The sequence below is a fragment of the Macaca mulatta genome, chromosome 9 (assembly GCF_049350105.2).
Source record: "Macaca mulatta isolate MMU2019108-1 chromosome 9, T2T-MMU8v2.0, whole genome shotgun sequence".
Taxonomy (NCBI): domain Eukaryota; kingdom Metazoa; phylum Chordata; class Mammalia; order Primates; family Cercopithecidae; genus Macaca; species Macaca mulatta.
The window spans coordinates 79,081,172-79,094,133 of NC_133414.1; the positions used below are offsets into that span (position 1 = coordinate 79,081,172).

At 54.0% G+C, this 12,962-nt stretch overlaps 1 protein-coding gene across 11 annotated transcripts in view; it reads right to left on the reverse strand.

Annotated features, from left to right (window-relative positions):
• PALD1 (phosphatase domain containing paladin 1) overlaps window positions 1–12,962 on the reverse strand; it is a 110,409-nt gene that overhangs the window by 19,171 nt on the left and 78,276 nt on the right. For all 11 annotated transcript variants that reach the window (XM_028826536.2, XM_015147454.3, XM_015147453.3 and 8 more), the window contains exons 11-18: window positions 12,373–12,468; window positions 11,868–11,996; window positions 11,283–11,399; window positions 11,044–11,199; window positions 10,567–10,749; window positions 8,940–9,080; window positions 8,648–8,719; window positions 2,659–2,799 (exon numbers count right to left, since the gene is read on the reverse strand). In XM_028826536.2, the coding sequence (XP_028682369.2) occupies window positions 2,659–2,799; window positions 8,648–8,719; window positions 8,940–9,080; window positions 10,567–10,749; window positions 11,044–11,199; window positions 11,283–11,399; window positions 11,868–11,996; window positions 12,373–12,468 (1,035 nt within the window). The remainder of the gene's footprint in view (window positions 1–2,658; window positions 2,800–8,647; window positions 8,720–8,939; window positions 9,081–10,566; window positions 10,750–11,043; window positions 11,200–11,282; window positions 11,400–11,867; window positions 11,997–12,372; window positions 12,469–12,962) is intronic.

The window sequence follows — 12,962 nt, forward strand, 5'->3', positions numbered from 1 at the left end:
CCCGTCCTCCCACCGCAGAGGTCACAACCAACCTGGCCTTTGGAAAGGGGGTGGGTGACCTGGTGGGAGTGGTAAGAATCCTCAGCTGGCTCTGCTTCCTCTCTCCTCACTAAAAAACACTTCACATTCAGAAGGCAGCCAGAGTGACCACCTCTAACACCCCACCCACCTTCCTTCTCCAATGCCAACAGAGTAAAGCAATCACCTCTCACAGCCCCAACCACCTTTCCCTCTCCAATGTCCAAGGAGGAGTGCCAACTCACCCACACCAACTCATCTCCAACAACTTCTATGTCATCAGATGCGTGCACCAAACCACCTTTGCTGCCTCTAAACTCGTTTTGCACCTTTCGGCCCCCTGGCCTTTGCCATGCAGCCCCTCCCACCTGACACACCTTCCCAGGCTCTCTGAGGACACTGCTCCAGGCCAGCTCTGGGGGAACCCTCCTCTCTCCCCAGGGCTCAGGCCCTGTCATGCTCCCTGCTCCACCCTCTGGGTGCCTCACAATGGACTTCCAGGGCTGCGGAGATGAGAGGAAGGGAGGCCTATCAGCTTCAGAAGTCAGGGAGGTAGGGGCTAACAGACCCTGGCCAGCATGGGATAGAGGGTCTAAGATGCTCTGAAGCAGGCATCCTTTTTCAACTATTGGGCCTCTAGCTGGAGACTGAACTGGAAGCTTCGATTCTCAACCCTCTCAGCATCCTCTGAAAGTGGGAGGAGCTCAGCTTCTTAGCTCATTGCTGCCACAAGACCATTGTGAGAGGGACCCAAAGGTAACTCAAAAGGAGACTCAGGATCCAATCTAACTATGGCCCTGAAGAAAATAGTTCTTCCTAAATTCACCAAAATCCATCTTCTGAAACTCCTTAACCACCTTCCTCTCCCCACATTTAACAGCCTTTTTTTTTTTTTTTTTTTTTTGAGACAGTCTCTCTCCATCACCCAGGCTGGAGTGCAGTGGAGTGACAACAGCTCACTGCAGCCTCGACTCCTCAGGCTCAAGAAGTCCTCCCACCTCAGCCTCCCAAGTAGCTGGGACCGTAGGCCAACATGCCCAGCTAATTTTTTTTCTTTTTTTTGTAGAGACAAGGTCTTGCTATGTTGCCCAGGCAAGTCTCAAACTCCTGGCCTCAAGTGATCCTCCTGCCTACGTCTCCCAAAGTGCTGGGATTACAGGTGTGAGTCACTCTTCCCCTGGCCTGGCAGCCTCTTAATCTCTCCAAACTCCCCTCCCAATTGACCTCTGATCTTGGGCCCAGGTTGACCCCAGATGCCTTACCCTGCCTTCTAGCTAGGCATCCACCCTTTGCCCCAATCAGGGCCTGATCCATGACCCTGAGCAAAAGCTGGGCCCAATCAGTCATTGCCCCAATGTGTGCACAGCTGCAGCCGAGCATAGGGCTGGCTTGGGGCAGGCCCCCTCTGCAGGGGCCACAGGCAAGAGCTGTTTCTAAGAATTGCTGGCCAGCAGTGGGGAACACATGGCTGGCACATACAGCCCCCTCTCAGCACCATGGAGTCCTCACCCCCTACCTGCTGGCTCGCACCACTGCCCCTCCCACTCAGCACCTGCCTCTGTCCCAGAAGGCAATCAGATTCACTGGGCCAGAGAGGAACAGAAGTGAGCACTCCACACAGAGACCCAGGAAGAAAACTCCAGAGCCCACATTAGCCTGTGGTCATGGGACTGGGCCAGTAGGGCTGAGTGTGACAGAGCAGGGAGTACTGGGGACTCAGGCAGGCTTAAGGGCACATTCTTTCCAGATAGGCTGAAAATCCAGATTATTACATGAAATCTGGACTATTATGAAACTTTTTTTTTTTTTTTGAGGAGTCTCACTATTGCCCAGGCTGGAGTGCAATGGCACGATCTTCGCTCACTGCAACCTCCGCCTCCTGGGTTCAAGCGATTCTCCTGTCTCACCCTCCTGAGTAGCTGGGACTACAGGTGCCCACCACCACGCCCGGCTAATTTTTGTATTTTAGTAGAGATGGAGTTTTACCACATTGGCCAGTCTGGTCTTCAACTCCTGACCTCAGGTGATCTGCCTGCCTCGGCCTCCTAAAGTGCTAGGATTACAGGCATGAGACACCGTGCCTGGCCAAAACTTTATTTTTATAATGTGATGAGTTATTTAAAAACAATTTTTACTGAGCAGACCAAAAAACACCCCATCTGGGAGCCAGCCCCAGACCCAGGGCAGCACAGACATACCTACATCCCGAGATGACGGCCTCCGTGCTAGCTGTGAAACAGCCACTCCAAGACCCCAAGGGTCCCCACCCACCACGACCTGACTCCTGTCCGGGACCTCTGGTCCCCCTGCCAGGACTCAGAAACTAGAGGGTTAATGCCTGGCACCACAGGGCTCCTGGGTGTTCACTCTGATCGGCCACATCCTTGATTGGTCCCAGGGCCGCAGCAGTTGTTGAATGCTTTGAACGTGGCCCCTGCACGCATCCCCCCCACCACTCCAGAATCTGGTATGAGTGGGTTGGGGCTGGGGATGTGTCCATTTCATGGATCACTTCCACTTCCAGAAGGTGGAAAAGTGACCAGGAGCCAAGGAGGGGCCCCTAGCAACCCCAAAGCCACATCAGCCACTCCCTGGGCCGTGCACACCTGGAAGGGTGGCTGGGGTGGGGCGAGGGCTCACCTGGCGGTAGGTGCAGATGATGATCTCCCGCAGGTGGTAGTGCATGGGCGTCATGGTCTCACTGACGGTGTCCAGCGCCGCGTCCACCTCCTTCTTCACACGGTGCCCATCGGGCAGCAGCTGCACCACCTTCATTACTACCTGGGGCCAGAGAACGGGGGTGAGCAGACAGAAAGCTGGTGGGGGCAGGTGAGAACCCACAGCCCCAGCACCAGGCTTGCACCCTCACCAAAAGGCCACACCATTTCTAAGGCCCAGGTGCTGACCACAGAGCCCTGCTCCTCAGTTCTCAGACAGAGGGAGGACGGGGGATCCTGGACATCTCAGGGGCCAGGCTACCCAGGTGCTTTTCTTTTTCCTCCACAATTGGGATTTATTGGTTGTGTTGAGGATCAGTACACAGACATTGCAATTTGTACCGAAAATCTAAAAAAGGTATGGATTATGATTCCTTTTTAGTTATCCCATTGACATTTTTTGTTGTTGTTTTATGGAGACAAGAGTCTCACTCTGTCATCCAGGCAGGAGTGCAGTGGCGTGATCAGGGCTTACTGAAACCTCAACTTCCTGGACTCAGGTGATCCTCCCACCCCAGCCCCCCGAGTAGCTGGGACTACAGGCCCATGCCACCACACGTGGCTGATGTTTTGTACTTTTAGTAGAAACGGGGTTTTGCCACGTTGCCCAGGCTAATCTCAAACTCCTGGGCTAAAGCAATCCACGCCCCCAGCCTCCCAAAGTGCTGGGAAGTTATTCCATTAATTTTCCAGCCTAAAATTTGGAGATAAATTGTTCCTTAAGAGAGTATTAAGTACCAGTATCTTCAAGTTCTGAAAAGCTGTGGCATAAAAGCCCTACCAATCCACAACTTAGTATCTTGCACACCACACAGATTTTCAGTGTCAGAGCACATCAACAGAGTTACTAGGAAAACAGGACTGCCACAGCCAAAGACATCACAGCGTGCACCCACTTCTCACAGGAGAGCCACAATCAAGAAGTGGTTTTCGTTAGGAAATAATTCTACAAAAAAACATGGGAACCAAAGTGATTTAAGATGTTCAAGACATATTAAATGCACGACTGTGACTCCAAATTGCCATTTTGTATGCTCTGTATTACACGATACAAAAACCACCCCAATGCACCCATGGAATGTTAAGTTGACCTAAGGTGCTTATTTTTGTTTTGTTTTGTTTTGTTTGGGATGGAGTCTCGCCCTGTCACCCAGTCTGGAGTGCAATGGCAAGATCTTGGCTCACTGCAACCTCTGCCTCCTGGGTTCAACCAATTCTCCCGCCTCAGCCTCCCGAATAGCTGCGATTACAGGTGCCTGCCACTGCACCCAGCTAATTTTTGTATTTTTAGTAGAGATAGGGTTTCGTAATGTTGGCCAGGCTGGTCTTGAACTCCTGGCCTCAGGTGATCCGCCCACCTAAGTCTCCCAAAGTGCTAGAATTACAGGCGTGAGCCACCACGCCTGGTCGAGGTGCTTATTTTTTAAGCAGTAGAAATCCTGCTTCAAACGAGGCCTCATGCAGAACTTTGATCTATAAAACAGATAGCTGTCACATACCAGGGCTGGAGGGGTGAGGAGGGGGTGTGAGAAGCCTCCCCACCCTCCTCCTAACCTCCAGGAGCCCCAGGTACTGCGCAGACACTCAGAGTTGGACACCACTCATCTGATATTATCCCCCGCCCAGGCCAGGTGCAGTGGCTCATGCCTGTAATCCCAGCACTTTGGGAGGCCGAGGTGGGGAGATCGCTTGAGGCCAGAAGTTCAAGACCGACCTGGCCAACATAGTGAGACCCCATCTCTGAGTAATAAGAAAAAGAAAAAGAAAAAGAAAAATGATATAATCTGCCCTTTATTGCAAGGGAAAACTGAAGCCTGTTTAGGTCACTCTATGGCTCTTCCCCCCCAGGCCCTCTCAGCCATCCTGTGCTGAGTTCCCCTCCAAATCTGTCTACACTGCACCTCTCTACAGCTGGCACCTGATCCAGACCTCCATCCCCCTTTGCCTCCACATCAGTACCCCTCTGACCAGCATCTCCACCTCCTCCCAGCCCTCCCTCTCCCTGGTGGCCAGAGAGGTCTTACAAAAGTATAGATGTGAACCCATGTTTGTATAATTCCCAGGCTTTGATCTCTTCATGGCTTCCTTGCACTCGGCACAGAAACTGGGGCCCACAAGGCCCCCTGCACCACCCGGTCCCAGCCTATTTCTCCAGCCTCACCCATAACCCCTCCCACCACCCACCCCCACCACTCTGCAAGGTCCCCGCAGAGCCCTGTCCTATGGTCGACAGCCACCTGCTCATCTGCTTCTGCTTTCATGCCTGCTCCCCACTAAGTGAGGGGCTTTCTCCCAGCACCTGGAGTGGCACCTGGCACCTGCCCGATGCCCCAGCAACAGCTGCCCAGTGAATGAATGAACACCTAACTCGCCCTCTTCTCTCTCTGGCTGCCACTTAAGAACAGGGAAAGGCCTTTCCCCAACTCGTGTGTTTCTCAGAGAGTCCTGGCCTGGGGCTGGGCACCCCAGCAGCCAAGTGGGAGGAGAAAAAAGAATAGTCTGGAAGGAACTAGTGGCAGATCTGGCTAAGGCTGTGCCCAGGGGAGCAGGAGGGAGCTGCCCAGTCCACACCTCCAATCCCAGACTCTAGGCAGGTCCCCAGGAAGGTGCAGGGAACTGTGTCCCCTGGGGGCCACCTCAGATAGGACTGCAGCTTTTCACAGGGGACCCAACTCCTGGCCTCTGCTGCAGCTGTTCCTCCTCTGAACTCCACATCTCGACAGCTGTCACGACCGCAAAGCCAGAAACTCGAGGTCATCCTAGGTGCCGTCCTCACCCCACATCCAGGAGCCCACAAGACCTACCAATGAGGACTGGGCTGCTCCTGCTCACCCTGCAGCCCCTCCTCACTCAGCTCCTGCCTCTCCCTCCACTCCCCAAACCACACAACTGCCTGCTGGGACCCCCAGACTGAGAGTCTGATCACAACCTCCTCTGCCTCCCTGCTGGCCTCACAGTCAAGGTCAAACACATAGTGCAACCCTCCAGGGCCTTCACAATCCGGGCCCCCACCCCTCAGTCCTGCCTGCTTCCCTTCTGACAAATCACAGCCTTACATCGTTCCTGTCCTTTCCAGAATCCCTCCTTTGCACACTTGATCTTTCTACACACTCCTCTCCTCACCAAGCATACTCACTAATCTTCCCCAAAGGCACTCAAATGCTGCCTCCTCTATGAAGCCCTCTCAGGCTCCCTCAGCTGCACTCTTGGCCCTTAAAACCAGTGTCTGCTCTGGGCCTCTTCATGCTCTATTGAATATTCCCTTCTCCCCAACAGACTGTTGGCTCAGCAAATGCTGAACTAATTGCAAAGGAAGCTGGTCTAGATTATCTGGGGGTGGGTGAGGATGGGGTATACAGGGGTGTCTTCAGGTCACATGATATAACTTTGGAACACAGGCTCTGAGGTTCACAGCCTGGCTTATACCCCAGCCCCACCTCTCTGATGTGGCCCTAGGGTAATAAACTTGTCTCCCCAGGCCTCATTTTCTCATCTACAAACTGGGAGCAGTAAAAGCACCTACCTCCTGGGGGCTGGGAAAGGAGACAGGGGGAGTACATACAGCTCCCAGCACAGGGCCTGGTGTAAGGAAGCAGAGGCCTGACCATCACATTCGAAGGACCAATGCGAAGACTAAATTCTGCTGGAAAATAAACCCTCATATATATGGTCAAGTGGCTTTCAACAAGGGTGCCAAGACTTTTCAATGGGGAAAGACAGACTCTTAAACTAATGGTGCTGGAAAAACCAGATATCCACATGCAAAGGAATAAACTTAGACAACCCTTACCTCACACCATATACAAAAACTAACTCAAAATGAATCCTCCCCCCCAAAAAAAATCCTAAAACTTAGGATTTTAACCTAAGAGTTAAAACTATAAAAGTCTTAGGATAAAACACAGGGGAGAAGCTTCATGACATTGGAGTTGGCAGTGATTTCTTGGATACAGCACCAAGGGCATAGGCAACAAAAGAAAAAACAGACAAACTGGACTTCATCAAAATTAAGAACTTTTGTGCATCAGATGACACTATGAATGAGTAAAAAGTCAGCCCACATAATAGAAAACATATTTACACATCACCTCTCTTATAAGAGATTAGTTTCCAGAATATACAAAGAACCAAAACTCAACAACAATCCAATTCAAAAATGGGCAAAGGACTTGAACAGACATTTCTCCAAAGAAGATATATGAGTGGCCAATAAACACATAAGAAGATATTGAACATCACTAATCATCAGAGAAATGCAAATCAAAGCCACAAGATACCACTTCATACCCAGCAGGATGGCTATTATCAAAAAAAAAAAAAAAAAATTGGCTGGGCATGGTGGCTCACACCTGTAATCCCAGCACTTTGGGAGGCTGAGGCAGGTGGATCATCTGAGGTCAGGAGTTCGAGACCAGCCTGGCCAACATGGTGAAGCCCCATCTCAAGAAAGAAACAAAGAAAGGAAGAAAGAAAGGAAGAGAAAGAAAAGAAAAAACAGAAATCGAGTGTTGGCGAGGATGTGGAAATATTGGCACCTTTGTGCATTGCTGGAGGGAATGTAAAATGGTGCATTTCCTGTGGCAAACAGCATGGTGGTTCCTCCAAAAAGTAAAGAGAATTACCATAGGACCCAGTAATTCCATTCCTGGGTATATGCCCAAAAGAACGGAAAGCAGGGACTCAGCTACGTGTACAATGCACTTCATAGCAGTATCATTCATGACAGCCAAAAGGTGGAAGCAAATAGTGTCCTTTGATGGAGGAATGGAGAAACAAAATGTGGTCTATCTATACAACGGGATATTATTCAGCCTCTAAAAGGAAAGAAATTCTGACACATGCTACAATGTGGGTAAACCTTGAGAACATCACACTCAGTGAAATGAACTAGTCATAAAACACAAATACTGTACGATTCCACCCATAGAAGATTCCTAGAGTAGTTACATCCATTGAGACAGAAAGTAGAACAGGGGCTGCTGGGAGGGAGGATGGGGAATTATTACTGAATAGGAGGGCAGAGTTCTGTTTTGCAAGATGAAAGAGTTAGATGGGTTGTGGCAATGGTTGCACAACAACGTGAATGTACTTAAGGCCACTGAACTGTACATTTAAAAATGGTTGAAATGGTACATTTTATGTTATGCATATTTTACCACAAAAAGAAAAGGAAAAAGGAAAGAATCAGAGAATCAGCCAGAAGAAGGAAGGGAGAAGGCACAGCATATGCAAAGGCCCAGAGGCTGCAAGAGCTTGGGAAGTGTGAGGTGCTGCACAGCAGTCAGGGCCTCAGGACTGTGGCGAGGGCAGGGGAGGGGCAAGTAGCGAAGGTAGCCAGTGACACAAGAGCCAACTGTGTTGCCAGCTGCAGGTCAGCCATGGGTCAACTCTGAGAGACGTTGCCATGACTCTTGGAATGCCTGAGAAGATGGCCTGTGGCATGTGGCAGGTGCACAATACATGGATGACTAAATCTGTAATGTTTGTGGCTGGCCATCCAGTGCCCTAATCTGAAATAGGGGAACAGGCAGAGCAGAGCAGGCTGGTGACCCACACAAGGTCATCAACCACAGCTGGGTTGAAGGTGCTGAGAGGTTGTTATCAACATTACCCAGACAAGACGGTGGCCAGTGACCTCCCCAAGGCACACAGCAGCCCAGCAGCAAGGCCAGGCAGGGAGGGGTCCAGCCCACATCTCCATGGCCAGCCATCTGCCAGGGCCCCAGAGCCAAGCTGTCCCATGCCTTGCTGGGCTCATCTATAAAATGGGAACAGGGAAGCACTGATATGATGAGGTGGCAGAGGTGACAGCATTGGGACGTGCTTTGAGGACCCCTAGACCTGTGAGCAGGAGTCCTCCTCCTCCTCCTCCCATTCCAAGGTGCTCCAGGGACCCCGCAGGGCATGCTCACCTGAAATTCACCCTTAGTGAACTTGGCATCAGGCACACTCACGAGCTCCTCCTCACCCACGTCGGGGAAGCCCTGAGGGAGGACAGCTGCTGAGACAGAAGCCCCCTCCCAACGCCAGGAGCCCCTTGCTGGGGAGGACTGGGGGGCTGCCCAAGACTGAGGGAAGGGGCTCTGGGACCACACCAGGCTATCTGTGCCCCTCACACCCTCCTGCAGGACCTGTGTGCCTGGGACCTGAGTGTCCACTCCCTTCTGGGCATATCTCTAATCTCCCTGGAGAGGCCACACATACCTGGATGTGCCAGAAGGCCAGGACAGCCACCACCATCGCAGTCGTGGTACGGCCCTGGCCGCTGAGGCAGCTGAACACGAAGCCAGTGCCTGGGTCCTTGGAGAGGGAGGCCCATAGGGTCTCCAGCAGCTGGTCAAAGTCCTGGGTGGGGAGAGCAAGGTCTGGGTCAGCGGGTGCCTCCTGGATGCGCAGACCCCAACGGGGCCCCCCGTCCACATGGCAGCCCCATCCACATGGCAGTCCCAGCCACTGTCCTCAGGCCAGAAACTCTCAGGCCCCCAAGCTTGCACACACAAACAAAACTCACCAGAGTGCATGAGACTATGTGCGTGTCAACAGCTGCACCTGTGCAGCTGTAACCACCCTCACACCAAGCACCCGAACAGGATGTGTGAGCCAACACAGTACGCACCTGGGGCTCAAGGTGCCCGCCCTCCACCACGCAGGACATGCACCTGTATGCCACCCCTGTGTACTGCGCCCCTGGGCTGCACATGGACCGCTGGGCCTGCCACCCACCTGAGCTGGACCCAACCCTGGTCCCACGATGAGGATGGGGGCCTGACCTCAGAGAAGCCTGGCAGCACACGGCCACTAGGGGGCAGCAGACCGCAGGCAGTGAGAGCCGCAGAGAGATGCGCCAGGAGGGGCTCAGGCAGGAAACGGACCCCATTGCCAGAAACACACAGCACACAGCGACCCACCTACAACACACGCACCACAACACACGCCAGACACACAACACCACACAGGGATCCACGTCCCGTAAACACACTATAGAGACACCCACAGTCACAGACCTACAGATGCCACACACAAGCATTCCTAACGATCCCTCCACAAACCCTACCACACACACCACACCACTCCCCTAAAGATGGTTTTCCACACACAGCCCCCAACACAGACAAGGGAAACATCACAAACTCCATAAAAACACATGCACACATACAGCCACACTCCACACGCCACCCACACACTCCATACACAGTCCCCAACTGAGACACACACACCACGGACACCACGGACATGCTCACCCTCAACACACACACACACACCCCTTATAACAAATACACACACACACCTGTAACAGAATATACACACATCCTGATAACACACACACCTATAACACATACACCCATAACACAATACACACACATACACCCTACAACACATAACACATGTACACACACCTTATAACACATACACACACGTAACAGAATACACACCCCACTAACACACACACACCTATCACACACACACGTAACACAATACACACACACACCCTACAACACATAATAAACACATGTACACACACCTTATAACACATATGCACACATGTAACAGAATACACACCCCGCTAACACACACCTATCACACACACACGTGTAACACAATACACACACACACCCCCTACAACACATAATAAACACAGGTATACACACACACAAAGCTTGGAAGGGATGTGAATAAACCACTTGGGCCAAATAGGAAAAACCCCAGGAGACCATCCCTGGGCCCCATAGAGAAGCCGGGGCCATTTCATTCTCCCAGAGCCCAGGCCAGAGGGGAGGCAGGGAGGCCTCCCGTCCTTCCCCAGAGGCCTCAGCCTGAGCATCACCCTCACCTCCTCTCGGGGAGCACAGAAGTCCGGCATGGGGATGCGGTGGTAGGTGAGGCCGGGGCAGGTCCTGCGGTGCTGGCTGAAGACCTCCTGCGTGGTGAGGCAGGTCTGGAACCTGTGGGTCGGGGGACCCTCCTTGCCCGGGGAAGGCTCACTTAGATGGGCCTTCAGCTGGGCCTCCAGGGTCTGGAGAAGGGCAGGAGGGAGCACACAGGCCACTGGGGCAGGCTCTAGGCTGGCCCTGGCTTCCAGTCCCATCCCTGACCTTCCAAGCCTCAGGGGTCACAACCACCCCCAAAGCCAGGCAGGTTACCAGAGCACTTTAGTGGGAATCCTGAGTTGGCTACTCCCTGACACTGCTCCTCCCGGGGCCTCAGATTCTCCATCTGTATACAGGAGCGTGGGACCTTCTGAAGACCCTCCCAGGCCACTCCCCAGAAGCCTCGGAGGAAGGGGTGCCTAGAGGGCAGGGGGCCTCACCTCCAGCTGGTCAGGAGTCACAGGGGGCCCAGGCCGCTGCAGGCTGTGGGTGTGCCCGTCACACTCCAACACGGCCTCCTCCCTCAGGCTCACCCAGACGACCTTCCGCAGCCTCCTCTTGGCGTCTGTCAGGTAGGCCAGGATGCTCCCCAGGGCCTGGGCACGGGAGGGCCGGCAGTGAGCCCTCAGCCCTCCCTCCTCAACCCCACTGGGGGACCCAGGCCCCTAGGAGAGGTCACCTTGGCGCTGGGCTGGGCTGTGCCGTAGATGGGCATGCGGGGCACCCGCCGGAAGTTGGCCACATCCATCTCTCTGACAGTGCTGAGTGCGTCCGGGGAGACCAGATCGTCCTCCCGCTGTGGGGAGAGCACTGAGCCTGGGACCCACAGCAGCCGACTGCAGCCGCAGGAAGGGTCAGGACCTGGCCCAAGGCAGGCAGCGGGTGGGGTGGAACCCGAGCTTCACAGTTTACAAAGCACTTGGAGCTTCCCCCCAGCCCTGGCAAGAAGAGCAATGGTGCTCACTCTCCAGACCAGGAAGCTGAGGCTCAAAGACAAGAAGCTGGAGGCAAAGATCCTAGAACCCTGCCCAGAGCTCTTGGGTTTGAGACTGAGGAGAAGGTACCAGAACAGCGGCCAAAGCTGCAAATACTTGCTGGGGCCTGAGCATGACCCCATTCTGCTCACAAGAGGATCCCAACACCCACAGCCTCTCTTGTTCACCCGCGAGTGCAATGCTTACCCCAACCCCACAGGAATCCAGTGTTCAGGGGCCAGGGCCAGTACACAGCCATGCCCACTTCCCCGACTGCCAGTCACACTCACCAGGGAGCCCTCAGCAATGAGGTCCCTCGGAGCCACAGGGCCTGCTGAGCTCAGCGTCACGGGCAGGCGGTACAGCTCAGGGTGGGCACACAGCCAGCGGCTGAAACTGAGGGCAAAGGCCAGCGGGTACTGCAGCCCGAGGCAGAGAGACAAGGAATTCAGGGGCACAGGGCCATCCTGAAATCTCCCTGCCCACACCATGGCAGGGGAAGCCCCAGGAGATAGCCAACATGGCCCGGGGCAGGGACAAGGGAGTGGCTGAGAGAAGACCTGCACATCTGGTGTCCTGGCTAAGGACAGAAACGAGGGCCCAGGGGAGAGAGGTGGGGTCTCCCTGTGCCCAGCTGCTCAGGGACTACTCCTGAATCTGGGTCTCTCCTGGTTTCCCTTCCCTCCCCGGTTCCTTGTTGGGGAATCTCCCTCCACAGCAAGTCAGTCACTGCAGTGGGGAGGCTGGAAGAGGCCCAGGAGGAGGGGACATGGGTCTGCTCCTCCCGGGCCCCACCTGCTCATGAAGATAGTAGTTAAACAGGATCAGGTAGAAGTACCGCTCCAGGCTCCGCAGCGCCCTCTGCCAGATGCTGTGTCGGCTGCCGCTTCCCTGAGAGGGAGGACAGGGTGTTAAGGAAGGGCCTGTCCCCATCTTGTCCCTGTCCCCATCCCTGCAAGGGCAGGAGTTAAGCCTTGGAACTCTCCAGAAGACAGTCTTCCCCTCCCTTCATGACACAGTTCTGCCAGGCTGGAAGTTCTTCTAAGTGTCTCACCCTATCCTAGTTGCTGTGGTTATCTGCGGTCCGGGGAGATATGTGGGTGACCACACCAGGCACTGTGGTTCTGGGTGCAGGGTTGGTCTCCCCAAGCGGGCTCCCAGCCCCGAGACAAGCAGGGGCTCCCTCACTTAGCTCCAGCGACCCCCAACAGGTCAGGGTTGTGCACCCTCTGTGTTGAGGAAGACAAGTGTGTGAACACCCTTCCCCGAGCCAGAGGCCCTCCCTTAAGAACTGGAACCTGGAGGGGCTCACGCCTGTAGTCCCAGCACTTTGGGAGGCTGAGGCAGCCAGATCGCTTCAGCCCAGGAGTTCAAAACAAGCTGGG